Genomic DNA, 16,953 nt, shown 5'->3' on the forward strand with positions numbered 1-16,953 from the left:
CCAATTTTTCAACGAATATTTAAATGACTAAAAAAATTGGAAGGAAACTAAGTGAATGTTGTACTTACTGTGCTTAAAATTCTAGAGACTAATAACCTTAAAACATTAAGAATTCATGGAGGAAACAAGCATAATCAAAATACTAAAAACAGGCAAGATGTTACCAAAAAAAAGAAAAACTGCAAATCAATATCTCCCATGAACATAGATACAAAAGTCGTTAGCAAAATCTTCACCAATAGATTCCAAGAGCAAATGAAAAAAAGGATTCATTATGACCAGATATGTTCCAGATATCCAAAGATAGTTCAACTTAAGAAAAACAAAGTCATTCACATTACAAAACAAATAACAAAAACTCTATGATAGGAGCAATTGATGCAGTAAAGGAGTTTGACAAAATCCAACATCTCTTCCTGATTAAGGCACAGAGCAAAATAAGAATATAAGAGAATTTCCTCAACATGATGGAAAGCATATATGCAAAACCAAGAGCCAATATCATTCTCAATAAAGAAAAACTAAAAACATTTTAATTTGAACAGGGACAAGACAAAGATGCTCACTGTCAACACGTCTATTCAATATTGTACTGAAAGTACTTACCAAGGCAATATGACAAGAGAAGGAAATTGAAAAAATCCAGCTAGGCAAAGAGATGGCTAAGCTGTCAGTATATACAGATGCTATGATAGTATATGCAGAAAATGACTCCACAAAAACAAATGGCCAGAGCTAATGAAAAATTTATTTGGGTGAGTAAAAAAGAGAAGTCAGAGAAGGAAACCAAGAAACAATACTCTTTAAAATTGTTTTGTTAGGGGAGCTCTGGTGGCCTAGTGGCAAGGAGCTGCAACTACAATCCCAGAGGCGCATGGTTTGAATCCACCAGATGCTTTGCCGGGGAAGGAGGGACAATCTCCTCCTGTACCAGTAAGATCTGATTTGACGGTACACTCACACAAAAATAATAAAATAAAAAAATTGTTTTATTGATTGCTGTGGAGTTGAGCATGACTCATAGCGACCCTATGAACAAAAGGCCTGAAGCATTTCTATAACTCCCATTGTTTATCAAACTTCACAAAGTCTCCAGCTGAATGTGGTTTAGGAAGTGGATATCATTCCTGCTTCAAGCCTGTCATGAACTGTGAGCTCCACTAAACACTATCCACCATGGGCAGCAATTATGACATTTACCTCTAGTGGCACAAGGTTCATCATCACAGTAAACCCAGATTATCTTAGTGCAGTAAATTGACAGAGGAGTGCGCACAACTTAGAAAGATGTTTCTCCAAAATAAAAATTAAAAAAACATTAGGCCCTCAGGCCCAACCAACTGGTTTTTTGTTTGTTTGTTTGTTTGTTTTTTGTTTTGTTTTGTTTTTTTGTTTTTTTTATAGACAGAGCAGAGAGCATAAAACAGGGGGCCAGCAGTTCTCGACTGAAGACCCCAAGTCATGTTTCTCTCAGTCTTTATTGAAAATTATCAGGAAGTAAATCACAAAGAGAATTCATTGCCCCAACCAACTTTTAAATAGCCAGCCATTTACCTAGGTACTTGGGAGTGAACCGAACTAGAAATACAGAAGATCTGTCTACGGAAATCAACTCAACATGGATCAGAGATTTGTTAGTAAAGGCGAAAATCATAACGTTTATAAGATATAAACCGTGTACAAGCTTAGAAAGCCCAGTCTATGGTATGAAGAGGTTGACAAATACAGCCATAAATGCACTATTTGAAGAGGATAAAATTGATGAATGGGACCTTATAAAGGTTAAATCCCTGTGTTCGTCAAAACTTTTCCCAATAGAGTGAAAAGAAAATGTATCAACTGGGGAAAAAACAAAACAAAAAACATTTGGTAGTACTATCTCAGACAAGGCTCTCAAAACAATAGTTTACAGAATACTCCTGGGTCCCTTGAAAAAAAAGACTGATAACTCAGTTACAAAATGGACTGAAAACATGAAAAGACTTTTCACAGATGAAGACATTTGGATGGAAAACAGACACATAGAGAAATGCTCAAAATCACTGGAAATAAGAGATAGAAATCAAAACTACGATGAGATACCATCTTACATCAGTAACAATGACAAAGTTTAGCAGGGCAATAATATTAAAGAGGATATGGAGAAGTAGGAACTCTTATATTGTTGGAGGGATTATAAAATGGTGCAACCATTCTGGAAGGCAATTTGGCATTTTCTCAACAAACTTGAACATTGAAACTCTGTATGACCCAACTATTCCACTACCAGGAACAAGGAAATTAGAACTGAGACACAAACAGAGATTTGTACACCAATGCTCATAGTAACATTATTCATAATCACAAGAACATGTAAATAGCTCAAATGTTCAATCACAACAGAATGGCTTGAGAAATTGTGGTCCACTCCCATAATGGAATATTACTCAACGCTTAGGAGCAATGACTTTGAAATTACTACATAACTTGGGAGAGACTGAAAAGAATTATGCCAAGTCACTAACTTACATTCATAAGGATATTACTGGCTAAGACAGTTTTTGTAAAAATTAAAGGAATGATTCCTAAAGTATGGAGGCTCAAGTAGGGAAGGGGTGGGGATGAATAGAGGCAAAAATCACAGGTTTGCACAATTTGGTAGGTAGACGGAGGGGGTAAAGGAAATGGAAAACATCTGATGGCCCTGAAACGACAGGATACTATTTTGTATCATCTAATGATGATTAATTTTATGAGACATAATGCATGAGAATAATTGTATTAAAACAATGTAAATTAAAAATAATGTGAATACCAATTTATATGAAATTTGTATGCAAACAATAAATAAAATAAAATAAAATACATGAATTCTTGGAGGCAAATTTCACAAAATCAATCAAATGTTTATATTTTATGTTAATTTTAAGTTAGGAAAACTCATACATAAACCCTAAAATCTTATTTATATTCACAATAGGACAAATTTTGGGAAACTACACATACAAATACGTATCCACATACACATACTCGTGCACATGCTACATCATATACATGATTGCAAATCTATACTAAACAAGTTTTGTGAAAACCATGCATACATGGATACAGAAGAACCATGCATAAAAATGTGTGGACAGTATAATAATCAAAGGCTTATAGACATTAACTCAAGTACCATTACACACTTAAATACATAGTGTATGGATTTTATGGTTAGACGACATCAAGGTGCATCCAATCCATACATGTACAGTAAGTAGAAAAGAAAGAAACCCTGCCTGATCCCGCACCATACTCACAATTTCCTTTGTACTAAAACCCATTGTTGAGTTACTCTGGAGTCTAAAGTTGGAGTCTGATAAAGACACTTCCTTTCTTATACTGGTCTTTTGCTGACCAAGCAAAATGTCCTTTTCAAATGACTGGCCTTGTCTGACAACAGGGCCAAAGGATGTGAGGTGAAATCTCACCATCCTTGCTTCAAAGGAGAACCGTGGTTTTACTTATTTGAAGAGAAATTTATTATTTCTTTTTAAAGTGTACAATATATTCAATTTTTCTTTGACATCAGGACCCAAAACATCGATTCTACCTGATATTTACTTATTCATTGCTTAACTCTCATGTGCATATGGAGCCATTGGAAGTCCATGTTTGGTGATGTGCTAGCCTTAGTCTGAAAACTGACATTACTTCAGAAAGGATAGTCTTGATTTTTAGTTTAAATAGACTTGAAGTTGTGCTGAAAGTCGTCTACTACAGATGACCTTGCTGGTGCTTCCAGTACTGGTGACATGGGTTCCTGCATCACAGCAACATATGGACCACCACAATATGGGAAATTGATGGGAAAATGTTAGAACTAGAGAGGAAGAAAACAAAATGTATTAGGAGAAAATTAAACCAGTTCTGATAGTGAAGCATAGAAATCTTTGAGAGGAAGAGGATCTGATGTGATTTTCCCCCTGCTTTTAGATTTTAGTGACCATGACCTACATGCCTCCTTGTTGATAATCTCCAACATTATCCTAACTGAAAAATTTCACTGAGATGTCTATCCTGAGTCTGACATTTCAGCAACAAATCACTAAGTCTCTCTCCCAAGACATCACTGAATGGGTTCAAACAAAAGTCCTTTTAACTAACCAGGGACTCTGTCTGCCTTGGTTCTGACTGGAAAAGAACTCCAAGATATCCCTCAGCTTCATCAAATGCTGAAGCTAAGGATTCTGGCAGAGTCTATTTTCTTCTACAAGCTTTTGCATAAGCTTTCTCCATAAACTCCAAAGCCTGTTTTTCTGCATGAAATAATGTTTCTCCTGATACAGTATGATGTTTGAATTAGGCATCATTATAAGTCAGCATATAATCATAAAAAAGGAAGATTTTTCTGGTTATTCTGCAAGATAGAGAAGAATCCACAGACCACAACAGGAGACAGGTCTTAAAGTAATATCTAAACCTGCTCTTGGGTCTAAGTCCTGTGATCTTGGCTCTTCCTCCAGGACGGTTTGTGGCTGAACTCAGACTGACTTCCCCTCACTATGTCTCTTGCCCAGTTATACAGGAAGGATGGTGTCCTTGGTTCTAAATGCACATCTGCAGGTGTAGATTTTCTTGGCCCTGTGTATGCATTGAGAATCGACTCTTCACGGAGTCTGCATAATAAATGTTACCACTACTCATTGTTAGCTGAGATTCAGTCCCAATAGTCCAGCTAATTTCTTGTACCCTGGCCTGGTGAATCTAAATCGTGTAATACCTATTAATAAGTGAATCCAGATGGGCTGCACAGAAGCATTTCAGAGACCCCTATTGAGGCCAGCTTGCCCCCCACCCCAGATCCCAGCAGCTTTACCTCACACTGCTGTTGGGATTTTTTTAGGTGCCCTCAAATTGACCATGACTCTTGTTATTATTGTTGTTATGTGCCATCGAGTCACTTATGACTCATAGCAACCCTATGTACAACAGCCCTAAACTCTGCTCTATTCTGTGCCAATCCCACTCTCTCTGACACACCCACCCCAATTACCCCAGTCACCGAATCAATCCACCTTATAGAGGGTCTTCCCCTAATGTGCTGTCCCTCCACTTTCTCAAGGATGATGTCCCTCTCCAAGGACCTGTGCCTCCTTACAACATGTCCAAAGTATGTCAGACGAAGCCTCAGAATCCTTGCATCCAAGGAGAAGCCTGGTTTAACCCTCTCCAGGTTGAATCTGTTTATATTCTTGGAAATTCATGGTACTTCAATACTCTCCTGCAGGACCACCACTCAAAGGCATCAATTCTCCTTCTGTCCTCCATAGTTATTATCCAACTCTCTGATGCATAACAAGTGATTGCAAAGACCGTACCCTGTATCAGATGCACCTTAGTCTCCAGAGTGATACATTGTTCTCAAGTACCTTGAAGAGGTCCCCAACAGCAGACTTTCCCATAGCAATATGTTTTTTTTATTTCCTGGCTACTGGTGCCAAGAGTGTTGACCATGCAGCCAAGTAGACTAAAGCTGTGAACAATCTCAGTCTCTTCACCATCCATCCTGATGCTGCCAATTGGCCCAGTGGTGAGAATCTTTGACTTCTTGACATAGAGCCTCAATCCATACTGAAGGCTGCAGTCTTTAACCCTCTGCAGCAAGTGCATCAGGTCCTCCTCAGTTTCAGCAAGCAGGGTTGTTTCATCTGCATAACACAGATTGTTAATAGACTTTCCACAAATTCTGACGCCAGACTTCTCCTCATAGAGACCAGCTTCTCGGATAATCTATTCTGCATACAGGTTGAAAAGGTACAGAGGCAGGACACATCCCTGGCGTACACCTTTCCCAATTTTTAAACATGCAGTTTTTCCTTGCTCTGTTCTGATGACTGCCTCTTGGACCAAGTATAGGTTTCACATTAGAACAATCAAGTGTTCTTAGTGACCCTATAAACAGGAGTCATGGACTCTTCCATATCAAGAGTGATCCATGTCCCTGATATACAAGAATCCATTGTCACAGCCACTGTGTCAATAATAGCTTCATCCACTTCCATAATAGCTTGCCTCCGGAAACCCTATGAACCGGAGAGAGGATGAGAGACACCCATGCGCTGAGGACTCTCCTTCATAGGGTCGCTATGAGTCACCTGCGATTCAATGGCACTTAACAACAACAACATTTATTTTATCAGAGATAAAATGTGACTATTGAGAGGCTTGGTTTTATTGCTAACATTGTGGTGAGTTCTTTTTGGTGACTTTGCTAGTTACTTTGGACCATGCAGCTTTCTATGGTACGTCTGTAAAAAAGACATCTCTGAGTCTTTCCTGCAATGCTGGTCTTGGTTTTAGAAACTCTCTTAGGTTCTGCTTTTCTGGGAGTTTCTTGATCTGTCTTTCATATTGATGGAAATTTTGCTTGGTGCAGTTGTTTGACAGTTGTGTTCTTTGAGTGTTTGATATATGTTCTTCTACTCTTTTCTTGTTTGCATGGTTTCTGCTGAGAAATCGGCACTTAATCTTATCTGTTCTCCCTTATAGGTTACTCTTTGTTTCTCCTTTGCTGCTTTAAGGATTCTCTCCTTATCTTTGGTTCTGGAAAATTTAACTGTGATATGTCTTGATGTTTTTCTTTTGGAGACTAGTCTATATGTTGTTCCTTGAGCTTCTTGAATAGATAGTCTCTCATTCTTCACTATGCCTGGAAAGTTTTCCTTTAGTAATTTTTCTACAACCTTTTCAGTGTTTTTACTTAATTCTTCCTTTTCTGGGTTTCCAATGAGGCACATGTTATTTCTCTAAAGGTGTCCCACGTTAGTCTTATTGTTTCATTTCTACTGTCAAGGAGTTCTGGTGGCCTGCTGGCAAAATGCTGCACTGCAATCCCAAAGGCACATAGTGTGAGTCAACCAGCTGCTCCGCTGGAGAAGGGTAGGCAATCTCCTGCTCTGTGATTACCTGTCCCTAAGGCATTGAAGTCTATGGGGGAGAGAATAGTCTAAAAGTACTATATTTTAGGGCATTATTTTTATCGTAGGAGTATGCAATGAGGGTTACAGAGTGGATTATATTTGGGGGTAGGGGGTGGGGTTTGGGGAGGTACGGGGGGGGAATTGTGTACCAATGAGGGAGTTTTTCTTTTGCTTTTCAAGGAGAGGAGCAAAAGGGGGGGGGAGGGGTTTGTGCGGGGAGAAGGGTGCAACAATGAATGAATGGATGAATGGAATCCCAAAATCTCTGTAGATGTTCATTGAAATGAAAAATAAATAACCTAAATTAAAACAAAACTCACTGGAGGGTCAGCTATGTGTCAGTTCTGAATTGATTGTAGACAACAACAACAACAAAAGCAATGTCATTCAGGGAGCTCTAGATGTCTAGTAGTAAGAATCTGTGCTGTCAACATGAAGGCACCCAGTTCAAATCCACCAGGTGCTCTGTGGAAAAAAGATGGGTAATCTCCTCCCATGAGTTTTACTGACTCTGAAAATGCACTGGAGAGGTAGATGTCAGAAAGTTACAAACAACAATAGTAAAACTATAATAGCTCTGGTGGCCCCATTGTCAATTGCTAGGCTAGAAATCTGTTTATGCAAAACAAACAAAAAAAAATAAAAGTCCCAAAAAGCCTTTAAAGTAATTCTGTACTGTCATGATTTGCTGTGAGATATAACAGATAACAACAAAAAAGTGTGTGTGTGTGTGTGTGTGTGTGCTTAAATAATGATGGTAACAGACACAAAAAGCTTCTCACTTTGACTTCCAAGTGCTAAAGGAGAAGGGGAAAAAATAGGTTAATATATGTTCTGAAAAACAAATAGAGTAAGTCATTAACAGACCTTGTCAACTTTGTCACAGAGAATTTATTAGGAAGAAAAATGAAAATGTAAAGCTTATCACTTCCCCTTCACTTAGTTGAAGAGCTGGAAAATGTTCCCAAGATGGTGCTGAGTGAGACTGGAGAAACTCTTTACTGAAACCACTTTGGAATGAGATGTGGCCATGAGAAAATGTGAGACATAAAAAAAAACACAATGAGAAGAAAGTTAAGAAAGAGAAGTCAAAGTCTACTAAGACTGAATATTTACCAGAAGAGAAAGAAGACATTATTTCTCCCAAACTTTAAAAGATGAAAAAGAAAGCAGAGCCTTCTGAAGTTGAAATAAATTCTCCCAAATATAAAAAGATAAAAAAGAAAGAGGAGTGATCTCAATATGGCAGTATTTCTCCTAAAATCAAAAGTGTAATAAGTAGAAACTATCATTTGAAGATCAAATCATGTCTTAAAATTTTTTTAAACTTAAAAAAATGGGAAAACTTCTGAGAAGAAATGCATGCTTCTAAATCTAAGAAATTAATGAAGGAAAAGGCAATGAAAGGAGAGACTCCCTAATTCTGAACCTGCCCCTAACACCTATGAATCCACATGTGAAGACAGTAACAGCGAACTGTAACAGGAAATACCAGTGCAACAAAAAGGAGGAGCTTACTCCAGTTTTCCTGTCTCTGAAGTGACTGCTGAACTTCTCAAAACCTGAGGAGTGAACTTTCTCTTTCCTACACAAGTGAAGATGGTTCATCAGGTCTATGGTGGAAAAGACTTAATTGCACAGGCATAGACTGGAGTTTGGAAGACATTCTTCTTTGCCATCCCCTTGACTGAGAGACTTCAGGAAGATCTGCAGAAGAGAAAGTGACATACAAGAAACATTCAAAACACAATCCCCAATCATCACTTATTCTGCAACTTGCCTTTTAATACATCGAGGATTTAATGTTGCTGAGAAACACATTACCATTACCAACATGAAACCTACATATAGGCAGGTGGACCTGCTAAGTAAAGAGACTCAGAAAACGGCAATAACTGTGCAGCATGTGGTTATCAAGGGTCGTTGGATTCACAGGGAGGAGGTCATTGGAGATGCTATCTAGGTGTACAGTGGTTATCATGGGCACATGATTATCTTCTATGAAACCAAGATGGAAGCTTAAGATCTGTCCCAGGAAGCATCCAACAAGCAGAGTTTCTAATCATTGCATGGAGACAATCCACAGAAGCAAAGGGAAATCATCCTGAAAGGTTTTAAAATTGATGATCTTGGCATTTTGTTTATAGCTAATGTTTCTGCATGTGGATTAGAGATCCCTGAATTTGATCTGGTTGGACAAAGCTCTCCACCAAAGGATGTGAAATCCTACATTCATTGTTCTGAGTGAACCAATAGAGTTGGATGGACAGAAGATTTTATCTGTTTTTATCAGGACAAGGAAGAATATTTATTGGCACATATGAAGCAAATAGGTGGGAGTTAAATTTAAATGAATAAGTTTATCTTGAATCCCAGAACATTTGATTGTGCTAATGCGAAACCTATACTTGGACCAAGAGGCAGTCGTCAGAACAGAGCAAGGAGACACTACATGGTTCAAAATAAAAAAGAAGGTCCGTCAGAGATATATTTTGTCTCCGTACATTTTCAATCTGTTTGTAGAACAGATCATCTGAGACGCTGGGCTGTATGAAGAGGAATGTGGCATCAGGATTGGTGGAAGAATCATCAACAACCTGCGTTATGCAGATGACACAACCCTGGTTGCTGAAACTGAGGAGGACCTGAAGCGCTTGCTGCAGAAGGTCAAGGACTGAAGTCTTCAATATGGATTGAATCTCAACATCAAGAAAACAAAGATTCTCACCACTGGGCCAATTGGCAGCATCAAAATGGATGGTGAAGATATTAAGATAGTTAATAGTTTTAGTTTGCTTGGCTCCACAATCAACACTATTGGTAACAGCAGCCACGAAATCAAGAGACAAATTGCATTGGGAAAGTCAGCTGTGAGGCAACTCTCAAGAGTACTGAAGAGCAACGATGTCAGGCTGGAGACTAAGATGGGACTGATCCGGGCTATAATCTTCGCAATCATGTGCTATGCATCAGAGAGTTGAACAGTGAATAGGGTTGATAGAAAGAGAACTGATGCCTTTGAGCTTTGGTGCTGGAGAAGAGTGTTGAATATACCATGTACTGCTAGGAGAACAAACAGGTTTGTTCTGGAGAAAGTGAAGCCGGAATGCCCCCTTGGAGTCAAGGATTCTGAAGCTTCATCTGACAAACTTTGGGCATGTTGCAAGGAGGGACTGGTCCTTGGAGAGGGACATCATGTTTGGCAGATTGGAGGGGCGGCGAAGGAGAGGAAGACCTTCGATGAGATGGATTGATTTTGTGATTGGAGTAGTAGGAATAAGTGCATTTGAGATGGCTAGGTTGGCAAAGGATAGCAAAGCATTTAGAGCTCTTGTACACAGGGTAGCTATGAGTAGCAAATGACTCGATGGCACATAACAACAAAAACAACAACAAAAATAATAAAAGCTTCCAACGAAGGTGCCATCAGGTATGCGGACTCCATGCCTCCTAAGCCGTAAATCCCTTTAAGCCATCAGCTGAGAAACTCTTCAATGGGAATGATCTCTGGAAGCCCTGGTGGAAGCACACTAAACCCCATTTCAAAAGCTACAATGATTGAAAAGTGCTGCTTGGTCAGCGTGGATGTGGGCGTTATGGCCTTGAACTTAGAATGCTTAATTGATATTTGAAAAATCAGCTGTGTTTGGAAAGAGCTTACAGAGCAGCTGGGCAAAGATACTGATTCCAAAATGGAGGGGATGATCTTCCTCAAGGAAAAGTTGGATGTCCCTACTGCAGTAATAACAGAAATATGGGGGTGGGGGAATGACATCACTCTTGGCACTGGAATCTATCTCTCTATGGCCACTGAGCATCCAAAGTTGGAGGGACAGGTAGAAGAGTATAAACCTCTATGGGGCCAAGAGAAGGCAGTCAAGGATTCCAGGGCTTGTGGGATGGAAGCAGAGGCTTCAAAGGATGGCAGTACTGAATCATAGAAGGCATTGGGGGTCCACACCTCGATGAGGCAACAGAAAAACCATTTACAAAAGGGAGGTCAAAGCCAGTTTTTGGTAGAATATTCAGTTTGCAAAGAAGGGACTGGCACCGTGGAATTTAACTGTTTTTTATCCAGTTGAAAGCACCTTGTATTTCCCCAGTTCTCACCTCCCTGAGGGAGACCATACTTCAAGCACATGTTTTCATCAGATCATTGTCATTAGTAACATGTTACTACTTTTGTCTCAGTTTATCCCTTTAAAACCTGTATGGATTCTATGTACTGTAATGAATTAACTGTAGATTACAGGACAAAGTCAGTGATGTATCTGTCTACATATTAAAAAAAACACAACCAAAACCCATGCAAATATAAGTGAGTTCATGAATTTGAACATTTTGAGTTCAGATTGATGTACAAAGTCAACTGTGTCTTTAACCTTAAAAAGAAGTGATTTTTTATTTCCTGTTGGGTGATGAAGAATATTACATCCCTGTCACCACCTATAGGAGCTAACTCTCTTTCCTTCTCAAGGCTCAATGCAGAAGCCAAACGTGCATAACTTAAAAGAGTTTTCCTTAAGAACAGACCTCAGCAGGTCAGAGAGAAATCCTGCCAAACATCATAACTTTACGATCTATCAAGGCTGACACCTCAATTCATATCTTGTTTTACAACTAGGATTAAAATAAATGGGAAGACTTTATTGCAAATGATCCCACCACACACCTAAATTTTCCTCTTGAGAAATGTGTGTATTTGAAATCCTCTCTGCTAGCCTTATGGTAAGAAATTTCACTGCCAACCCAAAAATGTGCTCTTTGAATTCACCAGCCACTTCACAGGAAAAAGAAAGGCAATCTCCACTCAAACAATTTACTGTCTCTGAAAACCTGCTGGAGAGGCTGCTATGGGTCAATTCCAACTTGATGGTACACAACAACAATAACAACAACATCTAACTGGAATTAATAAGCATTGATATTCTTCCATTTTTAAAACTACTCAACCCCAACTTAAGACAACCTGCAGTCTACGTATCATTGCCCCCTCTGCACACACAGCTGCATCCTCAGTCAGAGTTTTTGCCACACTCGGGGTGTGGTTTTCACACTGCGTCTCTTGCACAGTAATAGGTGCCCATGTCGTCAGGGCTCAGATTTCTCAGCTCCATGTAGCCTGTGCTTGTGGATGTGTCTCTGGTCATGGAGATTCTGCCCTGGAACTTTTGTGCGTAGCCTGTTCCACCATTACTAAGATTAATGTATCCTATTCACTCTAAGCTTCGTCCTGGGGTTTGCTGCATCCAGTACAAATTATAGCTTGTGAAGGTGTATCCAGAAGCCTTGCAGGAAATTTTCACTGATGCCCCAGGCTTGGACAACTCAGGTCCAGACTGCACCAATTGTACCTGGGAGTGGGCACCTATTGATAACACAAAAGGGTTTAATGAAATTCCTTCTGGATATTCACAATCTTGTCCTCCTCCCAGGGACTAGGGACCCCCTGACCTGTAGCTGCTGTGATGAAGAAGATGATTCTCCAGCTCCAGTCCATGGTGAGACAGCTGTGTCCTCAAGGCTTGTGTGTGTACAGGGTGGGGTGAGGGTGCTGATCATGGGTTGATGTTCTTGGGGCACAGACATATATATATATATTAACCTTGAAGACCTTCATTTCTTTGCATATTCATCAAAGAATATGACAAGATTTAAATTGAGTGGAATATGTTTACTTTAAAATTATTTCAGTGACACCACACAGTGATGGCAAGAATGCATGACACAGCTGATTGATGACATCAGTTCTATTTGAGGTCATGAGTTGCTGACAAGTTCCTGAATTACTGTGTGAGGAGATCCCTTCTCACTGAGGAACACAGAAAATGGTTGGGAAAAGAGAAAACAGAATAATCTTGTTCTTTCTCCCATATTCATTGCTGTCTAGACTCAAAGGTTAGAGTTTAAAAAATTCTGATTTGTTAATGGTAAAATAACATCCCAGTATATCTCTTAGAATGAATTATTATTGTTGTTGTTAGGTGCCACTGGGTGCTACCCATAGTGAGTCTATGGAGAAGAGATCTGAACCCTGTCCTACCCTGTGTCATTCTCACACTATCAGACACATTAGAGCCCGTTGTGACAGTTATCATGACAATCCACCTGACCAAGGGTCTTCCTTTCTCCTTTGCCAACCATTTACCTTTTCAAGCCCTGTGTTCCTCTCTAAGGATCAGCCTTTCCTAGCAACAAACTCAAAGTACGTGAGGCAAAGCCTTGTTATCTTTGCTTCCAAAGAGCACTCTGGCTACACCCTCCCCAAGACACATTTGCTTGTTCCTTTGGTCGTCCATAGATGTTCAGCATTCATCTCCAATCAAAAGCTTCAATTTTTCTTCTGTCATATTTATTCATTGTCCAGCTCTCAGATGTATAACATGTAATCAGAAATATCATGACTTGAATCACGCACACCTTCGTCCTCAAACTGGCTTCGTTACTCCTCAATAATTTGGAGAGTTCCCTAATTGGAGACTTTCCTGTTCATTTCCTGACTGCTAGTACAAAGGAAATCAAAAGACAAATTGCATTGGGAAAATACACTGCTTTGATAACAAAGAGTTCCATTCTGGAGTTGATAAACCAGGCTGCTCCATGGAGGCACGGATTTTGAGGCTATATCTGACATACTTTCGACATGTTGCAAGGAGGGACCAGTTTTTAGAGAGGGACGTCATGCTTATGAGAGTGGAGGGACAGTGCAGGAGAGGAAGATCCTGATGAGATGAACAGACTTGGGGACTGGGGCAATGGTGATAGGAGTGCCAGAGATCATGAAATTGGCTCAAGATAGAGCAGGGATCAGAGCTGTTGAACAGGGTCTCTATGAGTCAGACCCAACTAGAAGGCACATAGAAACAACAACAGAACCAAGGGTGTTGATTCTAGATTAATATAAGCTGAAACTGTTGATAGTTTCAATCTTTTCTCCACCAATCATGATATGGCCTATCAGTCCAGTGGTAAGAATCTTTGTTTTCTGACATTGAGACACAATCCATACTGAAAGCTATACTTTTTTTTTAAAGCTCTATTTTTGATCTTCTGCAACAAGTGTTTGAACTCCTCCTTACTTTCAGCAAGGAAAGTTGTGTCATCTGCATAATGCAGGTGATTAATGAGTCTCTCTTTGATCCTAATGCCACATTCCTCTTCATAGATTTGAGCTTCTCCAATAGTTTGCTTAGCATACGAATTGAATAGGTTTGGAGAAAGATTACAACTCGAACACACACCCTTCTTAATTTTAAACCATGTTATGTTTCCTTGCTCTGTTCTCATAACAGCCTCCGGTGAATGTATAGGTTTCTCATGAGCACACTGACGTGCTCGGGGATTCCAATTCTTTACAATGTTAGCCATAACTGGAGGTAGGTAATTTTTGTTTTGCTGCATTTTAAAATATATTTTATATTTATTTGCTTACACTCTTTGTATACACTGTCTTTCACACTATTCTTCATTCACAGTGTGTTTCATGCAATTATTCTCATGCATTGTGTTTTATAAATTTAATCCCCATTGTACCAGGCCTATCTTTACTGTCTTTTAGGGTTCTCACCATATCTTTTCCATTTCCTTTACATTGTAAAAGCAGAAGGATTACTAGCAAAAAATGTGAGGATCCTTTCAGTCAAGGAGTGGTAGTAGGGGTTGAGGATGAGTAGGGGTGAAATCACAGAGGTCTTGGGTTTTTTGTTTTTGTCTTTGTTTTCTTTATTTTATTAATTTTAATGAACATTTACAGAGATTTTGGCTTTTCATTCATTCATTGCTGCACTTTTTTCTTTGCCCCCCCCACCCCCCAGATAACTCCTCTCTTTGAAAAGCAAAAGATAAACTTCTTCTTTGGTACACAATCATCCCACCCCAACACCACACACCCCCACCCCCCTCACCCCCCGCCCAATGCACTCCACTATGCAACCTTAAATCTGGATTCCTGTGATAATCATAATGTTCTATCATATATCACTTTTAAACTGTTCTCTCCCTCATCTGTTTCAATTCAGTATACAAAATCTATCCAGTTTTTCTCATTCTTATCCCAACCCTGATGTCAGTCACTTTCTACAGCAGTGGCACCATACAGTATTTGTCCTTTTGTGACTGAGATACTTTACACAGCATAATGTCCTCCATGGTCAGGTCTTGAATTTTTTTTTTATTAGGTGTGGACAGATTTTTAGGTTTGGCATGTGGAAAAAAATACATATTTGCTAAACAAACACAGTTTTTAATCCCTCAATTTATGAAAATTCAGACTTTGCAGGAAAAAAGTGACTGTGTCTCTAATCAGCAAAAATGTCAGTAGGTTATACTCCATAAAATTGTTTAGAACCCATACAAAAGAAAATTATTAAGTTACAATGTCATTCTTCAATGGACGGATATAGACTGCCAGTATTTATTTATAGGCCAGCTTCAGTAAGCCTTATAATTCTTTCTTTTTGGATTCAAGGAAATACTTCCTACATAATTTAGATAGTAGACCAAAGCTCTTAGGGACTCACTGGGCATCTTGACAAGCAAAAGGAAATCATACATGTTCAGATGTGGTTTTCTCTCTGTCTGTATAGAGAGGTCATGTGGGGTATATATGGCCTGTACCTGCAGGAAAAGCTTTTGTCCTAAAAGTTAGCACATAAAAGAGAAGATTATGTTGAGCCCCAGGAAGAAAGCCAGACCCTACAGGAAACACATTTCAACCCTTCAGTTTGTTTTGTGGACACCATGTGCTCTGTGGGCCTGACCTCCCCCTGCTGGCTGCTCACTACTCTGCAAGGGAGTCCTTTTCTGAGTTCTGGTTGGGCCACTGGGGAGCCTCAGAGATAGTCCTGCTCTTGTTCCATGACAGTAGCACAAGGCTCAGTAATCCTAAGGTCTAAGAGGAATCAGTGTTGACGTTATATCTTTAAGTGAGTGTTTCCTGATAGCTGACGCTAAAGTTTGGTGAGTCAATGTTAGAAATGAGACCAGGAGTCTCAAATGAGATTAAAAAAAAAAAGAAAGAAAGAAAGAAAAAAAATGAGAAAGACTCAATTCCGTCTGTCAAATATTTAATCATGAAAAACCACTCAGGTGCATACATGATCTGAAATGAAAAGGGTATTACTAGGTAGTGCAGAGGATACAAAGTGAGGTAAATTATTATGGAGAAGCCAGGTTTGCACGTAAGAATCTCATTCACACATTGATCATTCAAGAGAAAATTCCAGAATAGAAGCAACCCAAGAGCCCAAGGACAAACGAATGTATAAAAAAGATGGTGTGTTCACAATGGAATATTATGCAACACTGAAAAAGAACAAACTCATAAAGCATTACACAACATGGGGGAGTCTGGAGGACATTATACTCTGTAAAATACTCCGGTCACAAAAGGTCAAGTACTGCATAACATCACTGTTATAGAATAGGACAGATGAGAGTGGGATGGGCAAAGAATGTGAAAAGAGTAGATAGATAATGAACACTGTAGTAGAACAGATTATGAGAAAAAATGTTCTAAAGGAAAATATATTTAAACGTTAAATGTATGATAACATTCAGGAACAAGGTTTGCTTTGCTGAATGGGCCTGGTGAGGAGAAGGAAGAGTGTATCAAAAGGAGAGGCAAAAAAGAAAAATGAAGGTACTAAAAGTATATTTTGACCTCCAGATATAAGAGAGAGAGAGAGAGAGAGAAAGAAGCACGTTCCATTTGAATGGACAGACATCAGATGTAAATACATTTAATATTTTTCTGAGAAGAGTGACAATTTTTCTTTTCTTGACATTGAGATGCAATCCATATTGAAGGCAGTATTCTTTGATCTTCTGTAGCAAGTGCTTCAAGTTGTCCTTCTTTCAGGGGAGCTCTGGTGGCCTAGTGGCAAGAAGCTGCAACTACAATTCCAGAGGCGCACGGTTTGAATCCACCAGATGCTCTGCCGGGGAAGGAGGGGCAATCTCCTCCTGTACCAGTCAGATCAGATTTGACGGTACACGCACACAAAAATAA

At 39.3% G+C, this 16,953-nt stretch overlaps 1 pseudogene and 1 gene segment (V, D, J or C); one reads left to right on the plus strand and one right to left on the minus strand.

The window, feature by feature from the left end:
• The window catches only part of LOC102870477, a 12,329-nt pseudogene extending 3,137 nt beyond the window's left edge, over nt 1–9,192 (plus strand).
• Nucleotides 9,193–11,995: 2,803 nt separating this feature from the next.
• Nucleotides 11,996–12,444, minus strand: LOC102870887. The segment is given in 2 exon segments: nt 11,996–12,312; nt 12,399–12,444. Coding segments are annotated over 2 exon segments (363 nt in total).
• Between the last annotated feature and the right edge of the window lie 4,509 nt (nt 12,445–16,953).

The sequence above is a fragment of the Elephantulus edwardii genome, unplaced genomic scaffold (genome assembly GCF_000299155.1).
Source record: "Elephantulus edwardii isolate Elephantulus edwardi_28Jun2011 unplaced genomic scaffold, EleEdw1.0 scaffold00019, whole genome shotgun sequence".
Lineage (NCBI taxonomy): Eukaryota > Metazoa > Chordata > Mammalia > Macroscelidea > Macroscelididae > Elephantulus > Elephantulus edwardii.